General features: G+C 41.0%; 1 protein-coding gene across 3 annotated transcripts in view; it reads left to right on the top strand.

Moving 5' to 3' along the window:
• The window catches only part of OXNAD1 (oxidoreductase NAD binding domain containing 1), a 62,404-nt gene extending 45,780 nt beyond the window's left edge, over positions 1-16,624 (top strand). For all 3 annotated transcript variants that reach the window (XM_075271463.1, XM_075271464.1, XM_075271465.1), the window contains 2 exons: positions 10,143-10,251; positions 16,300-16,624. In XM_075271463.1, coding sequence (XP_075127564.1) covers positions 10,143-10,251; positions 16,300-16,454 — 264 coding nt within the window. In that variant the 3' untranslated portion in view covers positions 16,455-16,624. The remainder of the gene's footprint in view (positions 1-10,142; positions 10,252-16,299) is intronic.
• Positions 16,625-17,094: the final 470 nt, after the last annotated feature.

Here is a 17,094-nt window from a genome sequence, read left to right as displayed (position 1 = left end):
TTCATTTTTTACTGTTCTGCGCGGCGGTGGTGAAGTTACTGCTGCTGAGTTTGGCCAAGGTCAACCCTTGAGTTCAGTGTCCTGCAGATTTTATTGAGGCAGATGGTTACAAAGGCCTCCCTCGTATCTTTCCCATTGTAATTGCTCACACATGTGACTATCCCGACTATATATCGATCTCCATCTCGACTGCCCAGTCACAGACCTTTCTTATTTTAAAGCGCCATTAATTCCAGGTCGCTGTATATATGAGTAAAAGGGTTTAAGTGCATAACATAAGACAATAAAAACAACAAGTGCAATAAACCTGGGATTAATAAATGTCTGATGGGAGAGAGGGCTCCTACAGTCTGCGTATACCGATTGCTCTGCTTCAGTGACTCCGTTACACTCCATTAATCCTAGACCATCATACTACATTTTATAGTCTTACACTTTCGTATTATTGCTATATAAGTATTAGTAGAGCATTTGTAAAGAGTTTCTTAAGGAAATCAGGGCAATAACCCTTAGGGCCAGTTCACACGGGTTAACGCGCGCGCATTCTGGCACGTATACACGTGTCAGAATGTGAGTGCTCAAAGCAGATCCCATTCATTCCAGTGGGGTCTGTTTTGAGTGCTCACATTCTGACATGTGTATACGTGCCAGAATGTGCGCGTGTTAACCCCCTGTGAACTGGCCCTTAGGGTGTAGTAGCTGCTGCACCACCGTTATGCCTCCAAAATCCGCACCGTTGTGCTAGTTGGCGTGGTTTGTTTGAGTATTAACTGGTATTGATTAGGCAGGCTGACATTAAATGGGTTATCTGGTTTGTAGTATTAGTAGCCTTCCTTAGGGCTCGTTCACACGGGGCAAGAGGGGGCGGATTTTGGTGCTGAATCCACTTCATAATCCACCCCCTGACCATAGAGGTCTATGTAGACCGCTAGCTTATTTTTTTTTCCGTGAGCGGCATGTTCAGCGAGCTGCCCTTTCTTCAGGTGGACTCCGCGGCTGATTCAGCCCCGGTGTCCACCTCGCGGCAGCACCCTCCGTACTAGGCTCATTCATTTGCGCCTACTCCGGAGGGGGAAGCCGCGACTGACAGCTTCCCACGTCACAGTCGTGACCAAAATGCGCCATACTGCTCCCCTGTGTGAACTAGCCTCTTTGGGACGGCCCTGCAGGACCTACACTCACCGCTACAGTTTATACAGTGAGTGAGAATGTAGCTCGCGCTATGTAAACTTTCCCAAGAGATGCTCTGTCTCTGTATATATCATCTACAGGGGTCCCAGCTTGCACACTTAGGCCCCATGCACATGATTGAGTATGTTTCTGACGTGGGGCCGAGTTTGCAGCGGAGTACACACTCAGGCTGCATTCACACTGAGTAACGCTGGCGTTTTTTGTGCTTATTTTGGCACGTAGCACCGCGTTTGCGCCGCGCTATTTTGAGGTCGCGTTGTACGGTGCAAACGCAGCGTTTACGCGGCGCTACGTGCCAAAATAAGCCCAAAAACGCCAGCGTTACTCAGTGTGAATGCAGCCTTAGAGTGAGTATAGCTGTCATTGAATACATTAGGTCACTTTATGATTTGCTGTAAGTTTTGCACAAATTCATACACTATGTGCCAGTGTCCCCAGATATTACCATCAGGTGGCTTTACCTACAAGCGAGAGCATTTGGAAAATAATTTTGTGAATTTTTGAGGGCCACACGGTGGCTCAGTGATTAGCACTGTAGCCTTGCAGCGCAGGGTCCTGGTGTTCAAATCCTGCCAAGGGCAAAAAACCATCTGCATGGAGTTTGCATGTTCTCCCTGTGTTTGGTTGGATTTCCATCCCATATTCCAAAGACATACTGATAGGGGGAAAATAAAAAGTACATTGTGAGCTCTATGTGGGGCTCACAATCTACATAAAAAAAGAAAATAATTTTGTGAATTTTCTGCCTTGAATTGTTTCACAAGTTTTACAGCAGATTTTCTGCTTATGAAGGAGAAGGTGGTGTTGTAAAATGTAGCACTTCCACAAACATTAGAAAGGTATATAGTATTCATAGGCCTCATGCACATGACCGAGCGTGAAAGCCAATGCTCTTCCAACAGCAGATCCGATAATCCATTACATTCCAATGATCCTGATCCATAATATCGGAACGGAGCAGGACGGAACCAATCAATTGAAGTCCACAGGGGAAGGATGATACCCGTATGTCATCCGAATACATTCTGCTATAAAATCAGCCCCCTTAGGCCTGAGCACTCGATTGTGTGCACGAGGACTTACTCTGACCCACTACTCTTTGGTCAGAACTACAACAGTGAATGGACTATAGAGTGGCACAACAGCGCTAACCACTGAGCCCCTGTGCTGCATTCTCAACCTTCCTATTTGGTATGTGTGTAGGAAGTCGTATCATAAATCTGGGTTTCTCGACATGTAAATTAAAACAATGATGTGCCTTTGTTTCTTTGCTGTAAGAATTGGCACACCATGATACGTAACCTCTCAGATCACAGAATAATTATAAATGCCTGTCTCTTTGTTTTTTTTATACTAAAAAAAATGAACTTTTGCCAATGCTAAGCAACAGAAAACCAACATAGACAGCCGCTATTTAGATCTCTGCACAATGCCTGAATAAATAGACCTCTGTGATGTTCAGAACAAAGCCAAAGTATTAGAAAGACAGAAATATTCCTAGTGCTAGATATCTGGGCCCTCCATCTGTTGGTACATCAGACTGTATGACGAATAGGAGTTGTAAATCTGGAACAGTGTGTAGAGGGACATAGAAGATTTAATTCAGTAGTATAAATGTTTAAAACCTTTTTCACAGAGTTTTTTTTTTTTTCTATGTTCTTTAAATACTTTATGTGCATTTCTGGATGGGTAAAAGGTTCCACAACCTATTCTACTACCCTTAGGGTGATATTACACTTTTGTGTGTACCGCCCATGGTTTACCGTTACTAACTGCGCATGTAACAATGACAAGTCTAAGTGTGGTAATCCATGTGCTGAACTCACTGCTCAACTGCGTAGGTAGTAGTGTGAAGTTTATCATCATGTAATGTATATAAAAAAAAACATTATCCTTAAAAGCTGAATGCTAGATACAGTTGCTTATGCTTAAAACCAGGAAATAGTGATATGTTGAGAAGAAGATGGCACCTTCACTTCAGAGTGCAAGAAACAAATCCTTAGCTTGCTGCCAGAAGACAGCTCCCCAAGGTTACCACGCAGGATCGGGAGTAGCTGGCTATATATGGAACTGCTTAAACTTTTTCTGTTTGATTGAGATGTATCATACCAGTCAGGAATGAATATAAAAATTACATTGTTGTTATCTCTCTTACTTTCTCTGTTACTATTTAACCCCCATGGTCTTAAATATAAGTGCGTCAGCACACATTCCTTAGCTGAGAGGGAAACGAATACCAACACCGCTTGGCACTCAGCCTAATTAATTAGGATGACAACGGTTACCCGGGATTATTGGTCAATTAGTCATAAACACCACATTGACCCTTAGGTGTCTTATAGAGGTCACTAAGAAGGGAGGCATAGATGGCTTATAGCTGTTTCTTTGTTCATATCAGTGGCGTAACTACCGGTGTAGCAGTGGTAGCAGCTGCCACAGTGCCCAGGACATTAGGGGCCCAGCGTCCTACCCCTGTTGGTTTTTTTTTTTCTTAATAGGCTGTTACCGGCTAGAGTTACTCTAGCCGGTAACAGGCCCTATTTACTTACCGATCCTGGCAGGGGCCGGGATCAGTAAGTGACGCCGCAGGCCCAACAAACTCTATTATTATACTCAGGGGTCTTTTCAGACCCCTGAGTATAATGATCGGAGGCCCCGGAAAGTTAAAGGAACATAATAAACGTGTTACTTGCCTTTCCACACTCCTGGCAGACTTCGGGCCTGGTTGTGTGATGTTCCTGATGTCACATGACTAGTGCCTGCGTCCCGGGAAATGTCACCTCAGTAAAGATGGCCGAAACCACCAAAGACTGCAGCGGAGCCACAGCTTGGTAAGTAACAGTGTTTTTTTTATGTTTTATCCCCCCGTGTCTCTGATTATTATACTCTGGGGTCTCCATTATACTCATGGGTGTTCATTATGAGGCATAATAGTGTATGTGCAGGGCCACTATGGGACATACTACTGTGCACTGGGGCCACTATGGGGCATAATACTGTTTGCAGGGATCACTATGGGGCATAATACTGTTTTTAGGGGCCACTATGGGGCATAATACTGTGTACTGAAGCCACTATGGGGCATAATCCTGTGTGCAGGGTCCATTATGGGCCATAAATGCCTCTGGTCTGTGCCAGTCGCTACATTGGCTGCCTTTTCATTATAGAATAAAATATAAAGTTATCACCCTCATCCACAAGGCTCTCTATAATGCTGCACCTCCCTACATTTCTTCCCTTATCTCTGTCTACCGCCCAACCCGTGTTCTCTGTTCATGCAACATACCTAACACTTACATCCTCTATTATCAGAACCTCCCACGCTCGTATACAAGACTTCTCCCGAGCTGCACCGCTTCTCTGGAATGCTCTACCCCGGACAATCAGATTAATTCCCAATTTCTACAGTTTCAAACGCAAACTAAAGACACATCTTTTCAGACAGGCCTATCACAATTTCTAACGTAAACCCTTCCGTACTATAATTTAGAATCCCCAAAATTTAACCTTCCTCTGTCCCCGCTCCCACATTACCCCACATGATATGATGCCATTTCAGGCCAACTTTATATGTCCAAGCACCATCCACATGTTAAAGGACACGACTGGTGACTGTTCATAAAGTTTTATGTTTGTGTAATGGCAGTAACCTCTAGTACAGAATTGTCTGAATACTGTATAAGCAATGCCGCCCCTGCTACCTCTTGTGTCGCCCCTTCTACCTCACAGATTGTAAGCTCTTGCAAGCAGGGCCCTCAGTCCCATTGTGTTAAATGACGTTCTTTGTTATGTATCTTTCTGTCCTTATCTGAACCCTACTAATTGTACAGTGATGCGGAATATGTTGGCGCTATATAAATAAAATTTATTATTATTATATTATAATAGAGCATGCAGGAATGCGGTGGGGGGTCGGTCGGTTGGTTGAGGTCTTCGGTGTTGGTCAGGAAGGGGGGGGGGGGTCCATGTTAAAAGTTCGCCATGGGGCCCCGCTATTCCTAGTTACGCCACTGGTTCAGATGTATATGCGTTCATTGATTTTTGTAGATTGTAGATGTGGATTGTATTTGGGTTCTTCAGTCATTTTTGCGGTTTGAGAAATAAGCACCTTACTAAGTTAAACTATTTAATCCCCAACCACATTAACAGGTTTGTCAGCACGATAGTGCCAGTCATGGCTCGACCACAAGAATACAAGGTTAGGTGAGACTTTGGCATCTCTGCCTGGCTCTGTCACTCTTGCATAGCAGCTTCGAGGGGGGAGGGAGCAGTCTGCAAAGCCAAAGACTGTGCTTCAGACTTCTCTTTGGCATGATTGCATTGATAAAATTATCTCTGGAAAGGAAACCCAGATTAGGAAATGAGAACAACCATTACATTGGGGTGACCCTAATCTATCTGCATGTATGTGCTCATTCCTGGTGACAGACACCCTTTAGCCATTTCTGTAGTGGGCCCATTTCCCTGCTTCGGGACTGGACAAATTTTAGTTTTTTTCTTTTGGAAAAGTGTTTTTGAGGGCTATAAAAAAAAAAAAATTGTTTAGGGGGCATCTTAAGAGTGCTTACATTACTTACATTTATGAGGACTTTATAGGGAGCTGCATAGACACTGTATGTGCAAAATGCATCAATTCAGCCATTTGTTTATTGTGACCACCGAGCTAGTGGGGCTATTTCAGGCTATGCAAATGGACTGAACAGGAAAATTTATTAATATTGTTGATCGTGGCCATCACACATCAGAGCACATTGAAGCAAAATGGATTGGCAACCATGTTCCTTTCAGCTCATACAAAACTAGAAAATAATATTCTTTCACTGTAGAGTCGATTGGCCAACTGACTCTGATCCCTCTGCTTTTCCATCACCCAACGCCGTAAACTACTCTGACTTCTTTGTAAGTGGATTACAGCTATGGCTGGAGGGGTTTCAGAGCTCCCCTAATTGACAAAAAAAAGTGATTTATTTCCCTTGAAAGTAAATGTGCAACAAGCTCTGCATATAATGAATCACATAATACCAAAAATTACACAATATCATTTAAAATCATTAATCCTTTTATTTTGAACTTTTTTCCAACCAAAACTGACCACGACTCCGACTACACAGCCCTGGAATCCATATCTAATTCAAATATTCACGTGTTCTTATGGATCATCCCACATCTGACCTTTTGTGACTAAGCACTGTTAAAGAATATGTCTCCTGCCCTGTTTGACAGATTTTTCCCTATGACTGTGCCTAGGGAGAAAGCTGTCTATCGGGTATTGAAGGGCAAGGTTATCCCACTACTTATGAATACCAAAGAGACTGAATAAGGGGACTCTCAGGTGTCACTGCAACTAATGAAGGGGACATTTGTGTAGTACCTTATGTTGTCTCAGAAAGAGCTTCATAAAGTTAGTAACAGAATTAGTCTATCACAATACAGCATTTCAACCGAGCCCTCGTGTAGGTAGATTAGGGTTACCTGCTTCAGTGTTTCCACCTTGTAAATTGGTACCTCTATTGCTGAGATATTGTTCTTGGGTCAATATTCAAATTAGGTCTTTGGAGCAATGAAGGAGTTTGCATTGCTCCAAAGAGGTAAGCAGTATTGCCGCCTTTGCTTCAAAGATCTCACAAAAATTGGTTATATCTCGGGAATGGAGGCACAGGTGACCATATCCTCTATATCTATGAGTCTCTATTGATATTCTGGTTTCTGTTGAATGGCTTCCTTTAAGCTGCCAATACACGTAAGAAAGAAGTCAACAAATATTCTATAATGTGATAGGTTCCTTTTTGCCGATCATTTGCTGCTTTACATAAGCCCAAAGAAGTCCAGAATTTTTCTTTTGTTTTTAATAAAAAATGACTGGCATATTTTTCCGTTTATTCTCTTGTATTACTTGTAGGATCATTCATACGACTGATCCTATTAACAACTAATCGACTCCATTGCGGTCCATCATTGTCTTCTGTCTATGGCTGGCTTTAAAGCAACCACAACAATTTTTTTTATTTATTTTTTTTGTGCCGGGATGTTAAAAAAAAACCTTAAAATGAGCAGAATGTGAAATCCCATGAAAAACATCATTTCAGAGTCAGCCACTTATTTCCCATATTTAGAACGCTGCATTTGAGTCGGTAAACAATGGCCTGCCAGTGTTTATTATTGACTAAAGCTCAGCCTGGCTGCTTGCTTTATTGTGAGTGTAAGTACTGCCCAGTGGGATAGGGAGAAGCTATGCCTGGAATAAATGGTGTGAACAAAAGCCTACAAAATGTTTTCTGCAGTTCATTTGTTGCCTACATTCAATTTGAGTGGAAATGGTTTCGCCTCTGCCACCTTCACAGCTGCACACGAGAGGAAATCAACAGCATTAATGCCTTCAAAATGCAAATGTTCCCTTTACACATAGTACTCGCAAAGGTAAATTTAGTGCAGTCTGCTTAAATTTAGCCATTTTTTGCCGTCCACCTTACATTTGACACGACTAGTCTGCTGTAAAAAAACAAACAAGTACATGCGTGGATCTGGACTGTACAGCAGAGTATGGCAAGGCAAATGGAGGATAATTACATTTTTGTCAATATAAACACTTTTCCCACATTCCAGCTGTGCTCTTGTGTTCTCAAGCTTTTGTTTTTTTTCCTTCTCTTGGCCTCATTTTTGTGTACAGTCTTAAAGGGACGCATCGGTGGCTCACTTATCCAGGCATTTTGGTTTCAAGTTATTGGGGAGGGGTCACCTTGGTTATGAAATTATTTTAATAATTGAGGTGCTCCAGTTTTAGAAACACACACACACACACACACACACACACACACACACACATACACACGGGAATGCCAAGAGTGTGCAAAGCAGTAATCAAAAGCAAGAGGTGGCTACTTTGAAGAACCTGGAATATAAGACATATTTTCAGCTGTTTCACACTTTTTTGTTAAGTATATAATTCCACATGTGTTACTTCATAGTTTTGATGCCTTCAGTGCGAATCTACAATTTTCATAGTCATGAAAATACAGAAAACTCTTTGAATGAGAAGGTGTATCCAAACTTATGGTCTGTACTGTGTGTGTGTGTGTGTGTGTATATATATATATATATATATATATATATATATACATACAGTGTGTGTGTATATATATATATATATATATATATATATATATATATATATATATATATATATATATATATATACACACACACACTCACGGATGCCTGGTGAAACTCCTGGGGTATGTGAGCCATCGGTTGGGTGCGGTTTCTCTGGCCAGCACTCGTTGGTCTCTATCTCCCAGTTTCGGGGGTCTGCCATTCACCTTCCACTTTGTAATCACATAGGCCACTGTCGATTTTGGGTAATTCAGTTCACTTGCTATGTCCCTTAAGGATCGACCATTTCTGTGGTACCCGAAAATGACCCCATTCTCGAAATCGGACAACTGTGCACTTCGTGGCATCTTGCATGTGGCTAATGCCAATGCTGTTTTCCTATTTAACAGCGGAAGGCGTGATGTACGTCACGACCGCAGATACTGTATTTTCATTTGCATGGCTGTCCAAATACTTATTGGTAGACAGTGTGCACGCTATATATATGCAGTAATTGAATGCTTTACATGCTTTTCCTATATACTTATAGATTAGGGATACAACATGGAGATATCCAGTACAATTATTTATATATTTAATTTATTTCACACCATACCAGTTTCTTGCAGTTTGAGTTAAGTCCTCTACTTGCTTCAATGGAAAGCTTCATTATGAATAACTGGTGCATACAAATTTGTCCTGGACTTGTGATGGACAAAGAGGCTCCATGAAGCTTCTTTCACGGCATGACTTACTTACTACATACTCTAATTCATACTCCTCCGATATAAAGTGAAATAAACAGATAAATAGCAAACACTAAGGGTAAGTTCACACAGGGTTTTTTGGATCGGAACCTGAGGCAGAGGCCGATCCAATAGCCGCGACTGAAAGCCGGTGCACTACACTGGCATCCAGCCCTGTACTCCGCTACGGATTAGTCCCAATGAATGGGCCTAGTCCGGAGGAGGGTGTGTCTTCAGGCCGAATCGCGAGGCGAAACGGCCTGAAGAATGAGCATCTCGCTTCTTTTTCCAGGAACTGGCACAAGCCGGCTCTCAGAAAAAGCTCCTGAGTGGCTCCCATTGATTTAAGTGGGAGGCCTCTTTTTTTGGTCAGGATGTTGAGGCAAATACGGCCTAAAAATCCTGACCAAAAAACTCAGTGTGAACTTACCCTAACAAGTGCTGTTTTTCCAGGGGTGGGGTCTCTGTGTGTGCTGTAGGACAGCACGATGGCTCAGTGGTCAACACAGTTACCTTGCAAGAGCTGGGGTCCTGGATTTGAACCCGACCAAGGGCAATATCTGCATGGACTTTGTATGTTCTCCCTGTGTTTATACGGGTTTCTTATGGGTATTCCATTTCCACACACACACATACACCAAAAATATCTGATAGGTAAACTGGCTTCCTGTAAAACAACTGACCCTTGTGGGTGTTGGGGGATGAGCGCCTGTACAGCAGCCACTAACTCCCCCACTCCGCAACACTCCTTGCACTTTGAATCCCTTGGTGAGACAGGACATTACAACTGTTTGTCACTGTCACTTGGCTAGTTTACCTTAATTTACACTCTATTCCTTGACATTTAAGACCCTTTTTGGAGATGGGCTCCTGTTTGCTTTGGTGCACTACTGTAATAAGATATGAGGCTACAGTTAATTCATATTCGGGTATTTTCTAATATATTCTTCTTGGATCTCAAACCTTCAAGCATGTATATTGTTTGCTGTTATTGTAATATAGATGTTATAAAATATACCCCATCATTGTAGATTACGACACTTAGAAATGCATTGAATATAACATTCATTGTAGTTTTCCATCTTGGTTGTAGCTGTTTTATTTATTTTTTTGCAGAAAAACATTCTTGATTTGATGCACAGCTTTCCGGGAAAAATAACATGCAGCTTTCATGTCACGCAACAGAGTTCACCAGTCTGTACAGAACTTCAGCCGTTCATCACTGGTGAGTAAGTCCTTATGGTTGGACATGGTTCAAATATCCGTCATGATTTGTTGGAACACAATATTCAGGAATGCAGAGGCCACTTAAGTTATGAAATGTTGAGAACCAGCAGATAGTTTAATTTGGGCCTATTTTTAGCTTAAAATGCGATGAAGATATTTCATTTTCATAAGAGATGCATTTTTCTGAAATCCATGTAGAATCCTTTTAATAAGCCGAAAAGTGTATAACATGTCAGTAAGTGACAACCAGTTTGTCATAGCAAAGTTTAGTCTAAATGGATATATTATTAAACTGTTTAACAAGAATGTTTCGCTGCCCTGCCTCCGCATATTACTTACTTTCTTGCATGAAAAAAATACTGTTTTTAGTATTCTCAATTGTTTTCTTAACAAATAATAATCATTTTTATAATTTATTATGGAACAATAACTGTCCATATGTATTTTTTTTCCATGGCAGTAATACAGTCCACTTTCATTTTCTGAACATTTCAAATGCCTTTAAGAAGGTATTCTTAGGGAAGTTAGTTTGGTAGAAGCAGTGGTGCGGACCCAAAGAGTCCAGACAGGGACACAAAATGTGCAGCAAACTAGTTTATTTAGAAAAAAACAGGAAAAGAAATAAACAAAACAAAATATAGCCTTAACTTCAGGCAAACACAAAATAAAAAAAAACTGCTCGTCTGAGCAACTAACAGTGGGTTAAGCTAACTATAGATGTGGCTTACTTTCAGCCACACGAACAAAACAAGAGCAATATGAATCAGTCAGGGTAAGGGTTGGTTCACACTAGCGCTTGTATTCCGTCCGCAAGCGCTGTGCAGTTAAGCACACGGAGCCCATAGACTATAATGGGCTCCGTGTGCTTGCCGCACACTGTCCGCACAATTCATTCGTGCAGGCAGTGCGTGGCAAGCACACAGAGCCCATTAAAGTCTATGGGCTCCGTGTGCTTTGCAAGCACAGCGCTTGCAATTGCGATTGCATTCCGTCCAGGGGGGTCTCCATGCGGACTACTTGTGGATGGAATACAAGCGCTAGTGTGAACCAACCCTTTCAGCACAGAACAACACACCTCCTTTCACATCATGGAACTACCCTGCAATGCAAGAGCTGCAGTCTTTTCTGGCCCAGTAATGAGCCAAGGATCTACACCTGGGCTGAGGCCTACTCCAGATCTGCTCTGGACCACACATGTCAGAAACCTGGGGCTGTTATATCAAATAACAATGTATTTGATAGCCTAATAAACAATAAAATGCACAAAATACAAAAAACCTGAATTCATTTTGATCTGAACTTTTAAAAGCAACATTTAAGAAGCCTTATTTTCATTCTTGCAGTCTTTCTATTAACGTTTTAAATGTATTTATTATTTTTATAGAGTGTATTCTATCGCCATTCATTCCTGTTGTTAATAGAACTCGCTATATAATTTTCCTATCTCAGACACACATTAGGAACAACTTTAGAGGAAAGAGTTAATGTAGCAATATGCTTTTGTAGTGTGGGAATTCTAAAAACCAGAGGAAACAGACGCAAACACGAGAAGAACATACAAACTCCATGTGTATGTTGTGTTTAGTGTTGACCCAGGACCCCATTGCTGTAAGGGAACAATGCAAAATAGTCGCAGTGCTGCCAGCTATATTGAATGGGAAGCATTATGTTCAGTAATACATAATCATCCTATGCTGCTGTATACAGATACATTTATTGTTCTTTTTGCAAATATATGCTATTTAAAGCTTGCCAGTATCATTACAAATATACTAGAATACTGTGTTAACTTATTATGCAGATTGGAGCGGTACTATTTAAAACCTTATGCATATCAGCTACAATATCTCAAGAATGTGGTGCTGTATTTATGTACCATACAACGGCACACAAATTCTGCACAGCTCCATAGTAATGAGTATCTGTGTGCCTCCGTAAGGCATCCATGAACCACTAAGGGCGGGTTCACACCCGCGCCTGGTTTCCGCTTTGCAGGTTTCCGTCTTCTGCCCGAGAAACTGGACAGGACACGGAAACCCGGCAGTCAGTGTCCGCCCTTGTGCCTCTCCACGGCCAAACTGTTTTTTTAAACTGGACACAAAGTCTTTCATGTCCGTCTTTGTATCCGGTTAAAAAAAAACGGTTCCGCCGCAGACAGGCACAAAACGCTCATGGGCAGTCACTTTGCAAATCCATTCAAGTGAATGGGTTTGAAAACTGACTGCCGGTTTCCGTCTCCTGTCCAGTTTCTCGGGTAGAAGACGGAAACCTGCAAAGCAGAGACCAGGTGCAGGTGTGAACCCGCCCTAAATGGTATATACCTAGAGATGAACGAGTAGTATTCAATCGAATACTTCGATATTCGAAATACTCGTACTTGGTTGAATACCACGCAGTAAACGCAGTAAAAATTCACACTATAAATCAGAGGTTCTCAAACTTATTTTGTCTACCGCCCACTTCGAGAATTAATTATTTTCTAGCGCCCCCCCAAATTTTTTTTACTTTACTACATCTTAAGAATCTTTTGAGAATGGACTAGAAACTTCTCCCTTCGCTTTGGATGTTACCACCATCTATGGTACAGTTTGACAACTTTTGGACAGGAAATAAGTTACTGTCTAGTCCCCTAGATGGCGTTACACGAGGAAACGCACGTTAAGCGTAAAGGAGCGGTAAAGTTTGTGTTAAAAGCAAAAAAACAATTTTAAAGGGGTAGCCTCATGAAGCTTGATCTGCCTTCTAAGCTACCTACGTCATGTGGCTCCCTCAGCAATGAGCAGGGGGCCAGGTGCTAGTGTCCATAATGAAGTGAATAAAGTAAGATAGTGGACAAACAAAGCAGTTTTGCTGAAGCAATGTATTTAGGAAAAGTCTTAAATCCACATTAACAAGCAGTATAGATAGAATCATTGTTATGATACCACCCCTTTAAATTAGCCATCGCCCCCCTAAACCGCTTCAACGCCCCCCAATCTTCTCTGTGCCCTTTACTGCCCCCCTATAGGCCTCCAGCGCCCACAAGGGGGCATTATCGCCCACTTTGAGAAAGACTGCTATAAATATACACTGTGTACATTTTTTTTTTCAATGCCTACATTGTCCTAGTTCCTGTCCCACCACCCCTGCATAGTTATTGTTGTACACAAAAACGCCAGGGAAGGTGGGAGAGGAATCGATTTTTTTACGCGTGGTATTCGACCAAGTACGAATATTTTGAATACCGTAGTATTCGATCAAATATCTACTCGATCAAATACTATTCGCTCATCTCTATATATACCCTAAAAACTTGGTTTATATATTGAACCCCGTACCCATCCCTCTCCACCACCCCCAACTGTCTTTTTGCTTTGGCAACACCAAACGTTTTTCTTTGGTAATGCTAATAAAGCTCATTTGTATCTTGTTGTATTGAATTGTTCTTTTCAATAGAGTGCAAACAAGTATAGGAACTTTTTTAATATATCTTACTAGAGAAAATGCTTCTTTCTCCACTTTCTTCCTCCAACCTTACTTCCTAAACTGTTTACTCACTCATAATTCACTGTTAAGTCCATCTTGAGAGACAAGACAGACTATCACCTCATATTACATGCTCTTCATATAACTCTATGGAGCAGGAAAAAAAGAAGTATCTCCAGTGTGAGAGAGATTCTGAAGACCCTAACCCTCATCCCATCGCTGAATTTGCTCAGTACATCCTCCATACAGTGTCGTATACAGGTCAAATAATGGAAAGAATTGGTGAAATTCCTAATATATGCATATAGGACAACTTATCCTGAAAAGTCTTCCTGTAAGAGCAAACCCCCTTTGACTTATAAGGACCTTGTTTCTTAGTTAGCAGATTATATCCTAAGAAAACATCCTGTAAGGATGGACTCCATACAATATGTTTGGTGCACAGGGATACAAAAGGTGAAGGAATTTCACACCTCAGCCTGACCGGAGTTTTACTGAAACATATGCCCTGGCTTTTACTAGCTGCAGCCTGTGTCATGTACATATTAAACTTTATACTTAAGTTTATAGACTATGCAAAGGAAGTTTCTCACTTAGATTTATGTTGAGAAAAAAAGCCATTAGTTTCCCGACTCTCTCCAGCCGTAATTGGGTTCCATTTGTTGTTGTTGTACCTTATTAGAAAAGAATGGTCCTGCACTTCCTGCGAGTAAAATTTCTCACTAACCACTAAGCTGGCATTTAGGCTCGCAAATAGAAGTACAAGTGTTTTAGTGATGGCAAGCAGAGAGCTCCAGCAGGGACGTGGAAACATTAATGCTTTCAGGGCTGGAGAATAGAACATCAATTATTTGGGTTTATTAACATGGTGATAACCACAACATGTAATTTTCGGGCCTTTTTTTTCTGTTCTGATGAACGAAAATTAGTTGTGAAACATTTTAAAATGTTTGAGACTATTTCGAAGAATTTTTATTATATACTGCAGTGATCTCCTGCTGTTATAGCATGCCTGAAGCAAGCGTTGCGGAGCCACCGGTTGGGAAACACGGCTCTGCTGTTTCATCAGGTAGAATACTGTTTTCAGTTTGCAGCAGTCATTCTGATAGTTTTACAGTCTGTTGTGCGGAACCTTTGATAGTTCAAAACTATGGACTCAGGGGCGTAACTATCGGAGTAGCGGCTGCCAAAGGGCCTGGGACATTAGGGGGCCTAGAATAGCCAATACCGCTGTGGGTTTTTTATTTTATTTCTAAATAGGCCATTAGCAGGCCCTATCTACTTACCAATCCTGGTTCCTGCTCACAGCTGCAGGCGCTTCCCCTTCTGTGGAGATTGGTTTGAGCAGGAGCCTGGATTGGTAAGTGAGGCCGCGAACCCTGCAAACACTATCATTATACTCAGGAAGAGGGGTCTCTTTGGGGGTGGGGCATGTCAAAAGTTTGCTACAGGGCCCCGCATTCCTAGTTAGGCCACTGAGCAGAGTGTAAAATATTGCAGTGTAAAGCTAACCTTAACATAGTAGAGACAGCCGCAGCCTCCTCCTCTTCTACCATTTCCATAGACTTCTATGTTTGATATAAATTGGTCTGTGTGTAGGGCTGACAATCGGTGTCTTATCAATAATAAAACCTACAGAGACAGAGTGAGGGGAGGGGGAGGAAAGCAGCCTGGTAAGTGGAGATTGAAGCATTTTTCTTTAGTGAGTTATATTACAAAGTTTTTTGCATTCACTTGAACAATTTAGGTGTGAATTTTTAATTTTTTTTTTTTTATTAGAAGGAAAACACTCTAAAGCCTTATTATTGAATTATTCATTCAGATAACGTTCCTGCCCATTTGTTACATAGCCGTAAATACTCAGTCGGGATCAGTCCACCAAAGTTTAAAGGCTTGTCCCACAAAGCAAAGACAGCAGATTTTTCTCCCACTCCACATTCATCCTGAGCGCAGCCTGGCTCAATATGGGCGAGACTGGTAGTGATCAATGCTCCCATTCACATCAGTGGGAGTGCTGGAGATAGCAGATGGGACAATCCCTTTATGTTATTGCTTGTAAGTTTGATCACAGAATACAATTTTCTCGTTGGTGGCTTCAGCAGTGGGACAAACTTTCACTAGAATTTGAAACTTTTTTTTACCAAAATTTAAAAAATCCAAATCAAACAATTCTTTCAAGGTTTCTATTTTCTTTTAAAGGGATAGTGGATGTGTCAGAACTATTATTCATCTGTCTCCAGCAGTCCCATAGACTTGAATTGGACCATGGGCATGTGTGTCATCCCACCATTGAAGCAGAAATTACACGATCCCTTTTCTGGAGATCATAGGTGTCCCAGAAGTTGGGCCTGTGAATATAGAATCAGTCGATATAGAAAGAGTCAATAGTGGCATATAGCCCCTTTAAGAAAGGGAGATGAACTATTTGCCTTTGTATATCAAAGCAATAGACAGTATCATATTAAACATGCTATTGATCTATAAATGGCGGCTTACCTCTTCATTTAAGGAATGCCAAATACATTATCTTAAAGGTATATGACATTCTGTGAATTTTTTTGTGTGTTTTTTTTCATTATAGAGGGAAGAATCTCTGAACGCCATCTAGCAAATTATGTTTCTAGGAATCATCTTTGTTACATATGTGGACCTCCTCCAATGATCGAGTCCATGTGCAAACAACTGGAAGACCTCCATGTGCCTAGAGAACAGATTTACTTTGAGAAGTGGTGGTAGTGATATCACAAGAGTAACAACAGTAACTGGACACAAATCTGCCACTACATTATTTTACTAGTAGTCAACGACATATGAAGAGAAGATATTTTATGTAAATTCCACTCATTTATTTTATATTTAAACTTAAATTGTGCATTTGTGAACTGAAATGTATGTTTGGTGTTCTCATTTCATGATTTTACTTTTGGAACTAGGAGAAAGATCCAAAAAGGAAGATCCCTATTACTATTGTTTTGTGGACACTGCTTTTCTTTAGTATTAGGGTTATATTACTTTTGGACAGGCAGGAGAGTCTATTATGATGTGATACTCAGTTGAGTAAGCTAAGAAGGGAAATCTGACAGCTTCAGTATATGACATATATATATATACATATATATATATATATATAATATATATATATATATATATATATATATATATATATATATATATAAGAAGAAAATGAAACATAATGGGACTGAAAAGGTTAAAATATCCATCTTGACTACTTTAAAAATGAAACCCATGTCAATGGTGTCAATAGTATGCAGTTAAATGGCTTATCCTCCCACAGAATAATTGGCTACAGTGAAACTTCTAAGCGACGGACTTGAGGGGTCAACTGTGCAAGTCTCAGATTATCATATTTATATAC

Source organism: Leptodactylus fuscus, chromosome 4 (genome assembly GCF_031893055.1).
Source record: "Leptodactylus fuscus isolate aLepFus1 chromosome 4, aLepFus1.hap2, whole genome shotgun sequence".
NCBI classification, from domain to species: domain Eukaryota; kingdom Metazoa; phylum Chordata; class Amphibia; order Anura; family Leptodactylidae; genus Leptodactylus; species Leptodactylus fuscus.
Note: the sequence above shows the minus strand (reverse complement) of the source record. Positions and strands in the feature narration are given on the sequence as shown.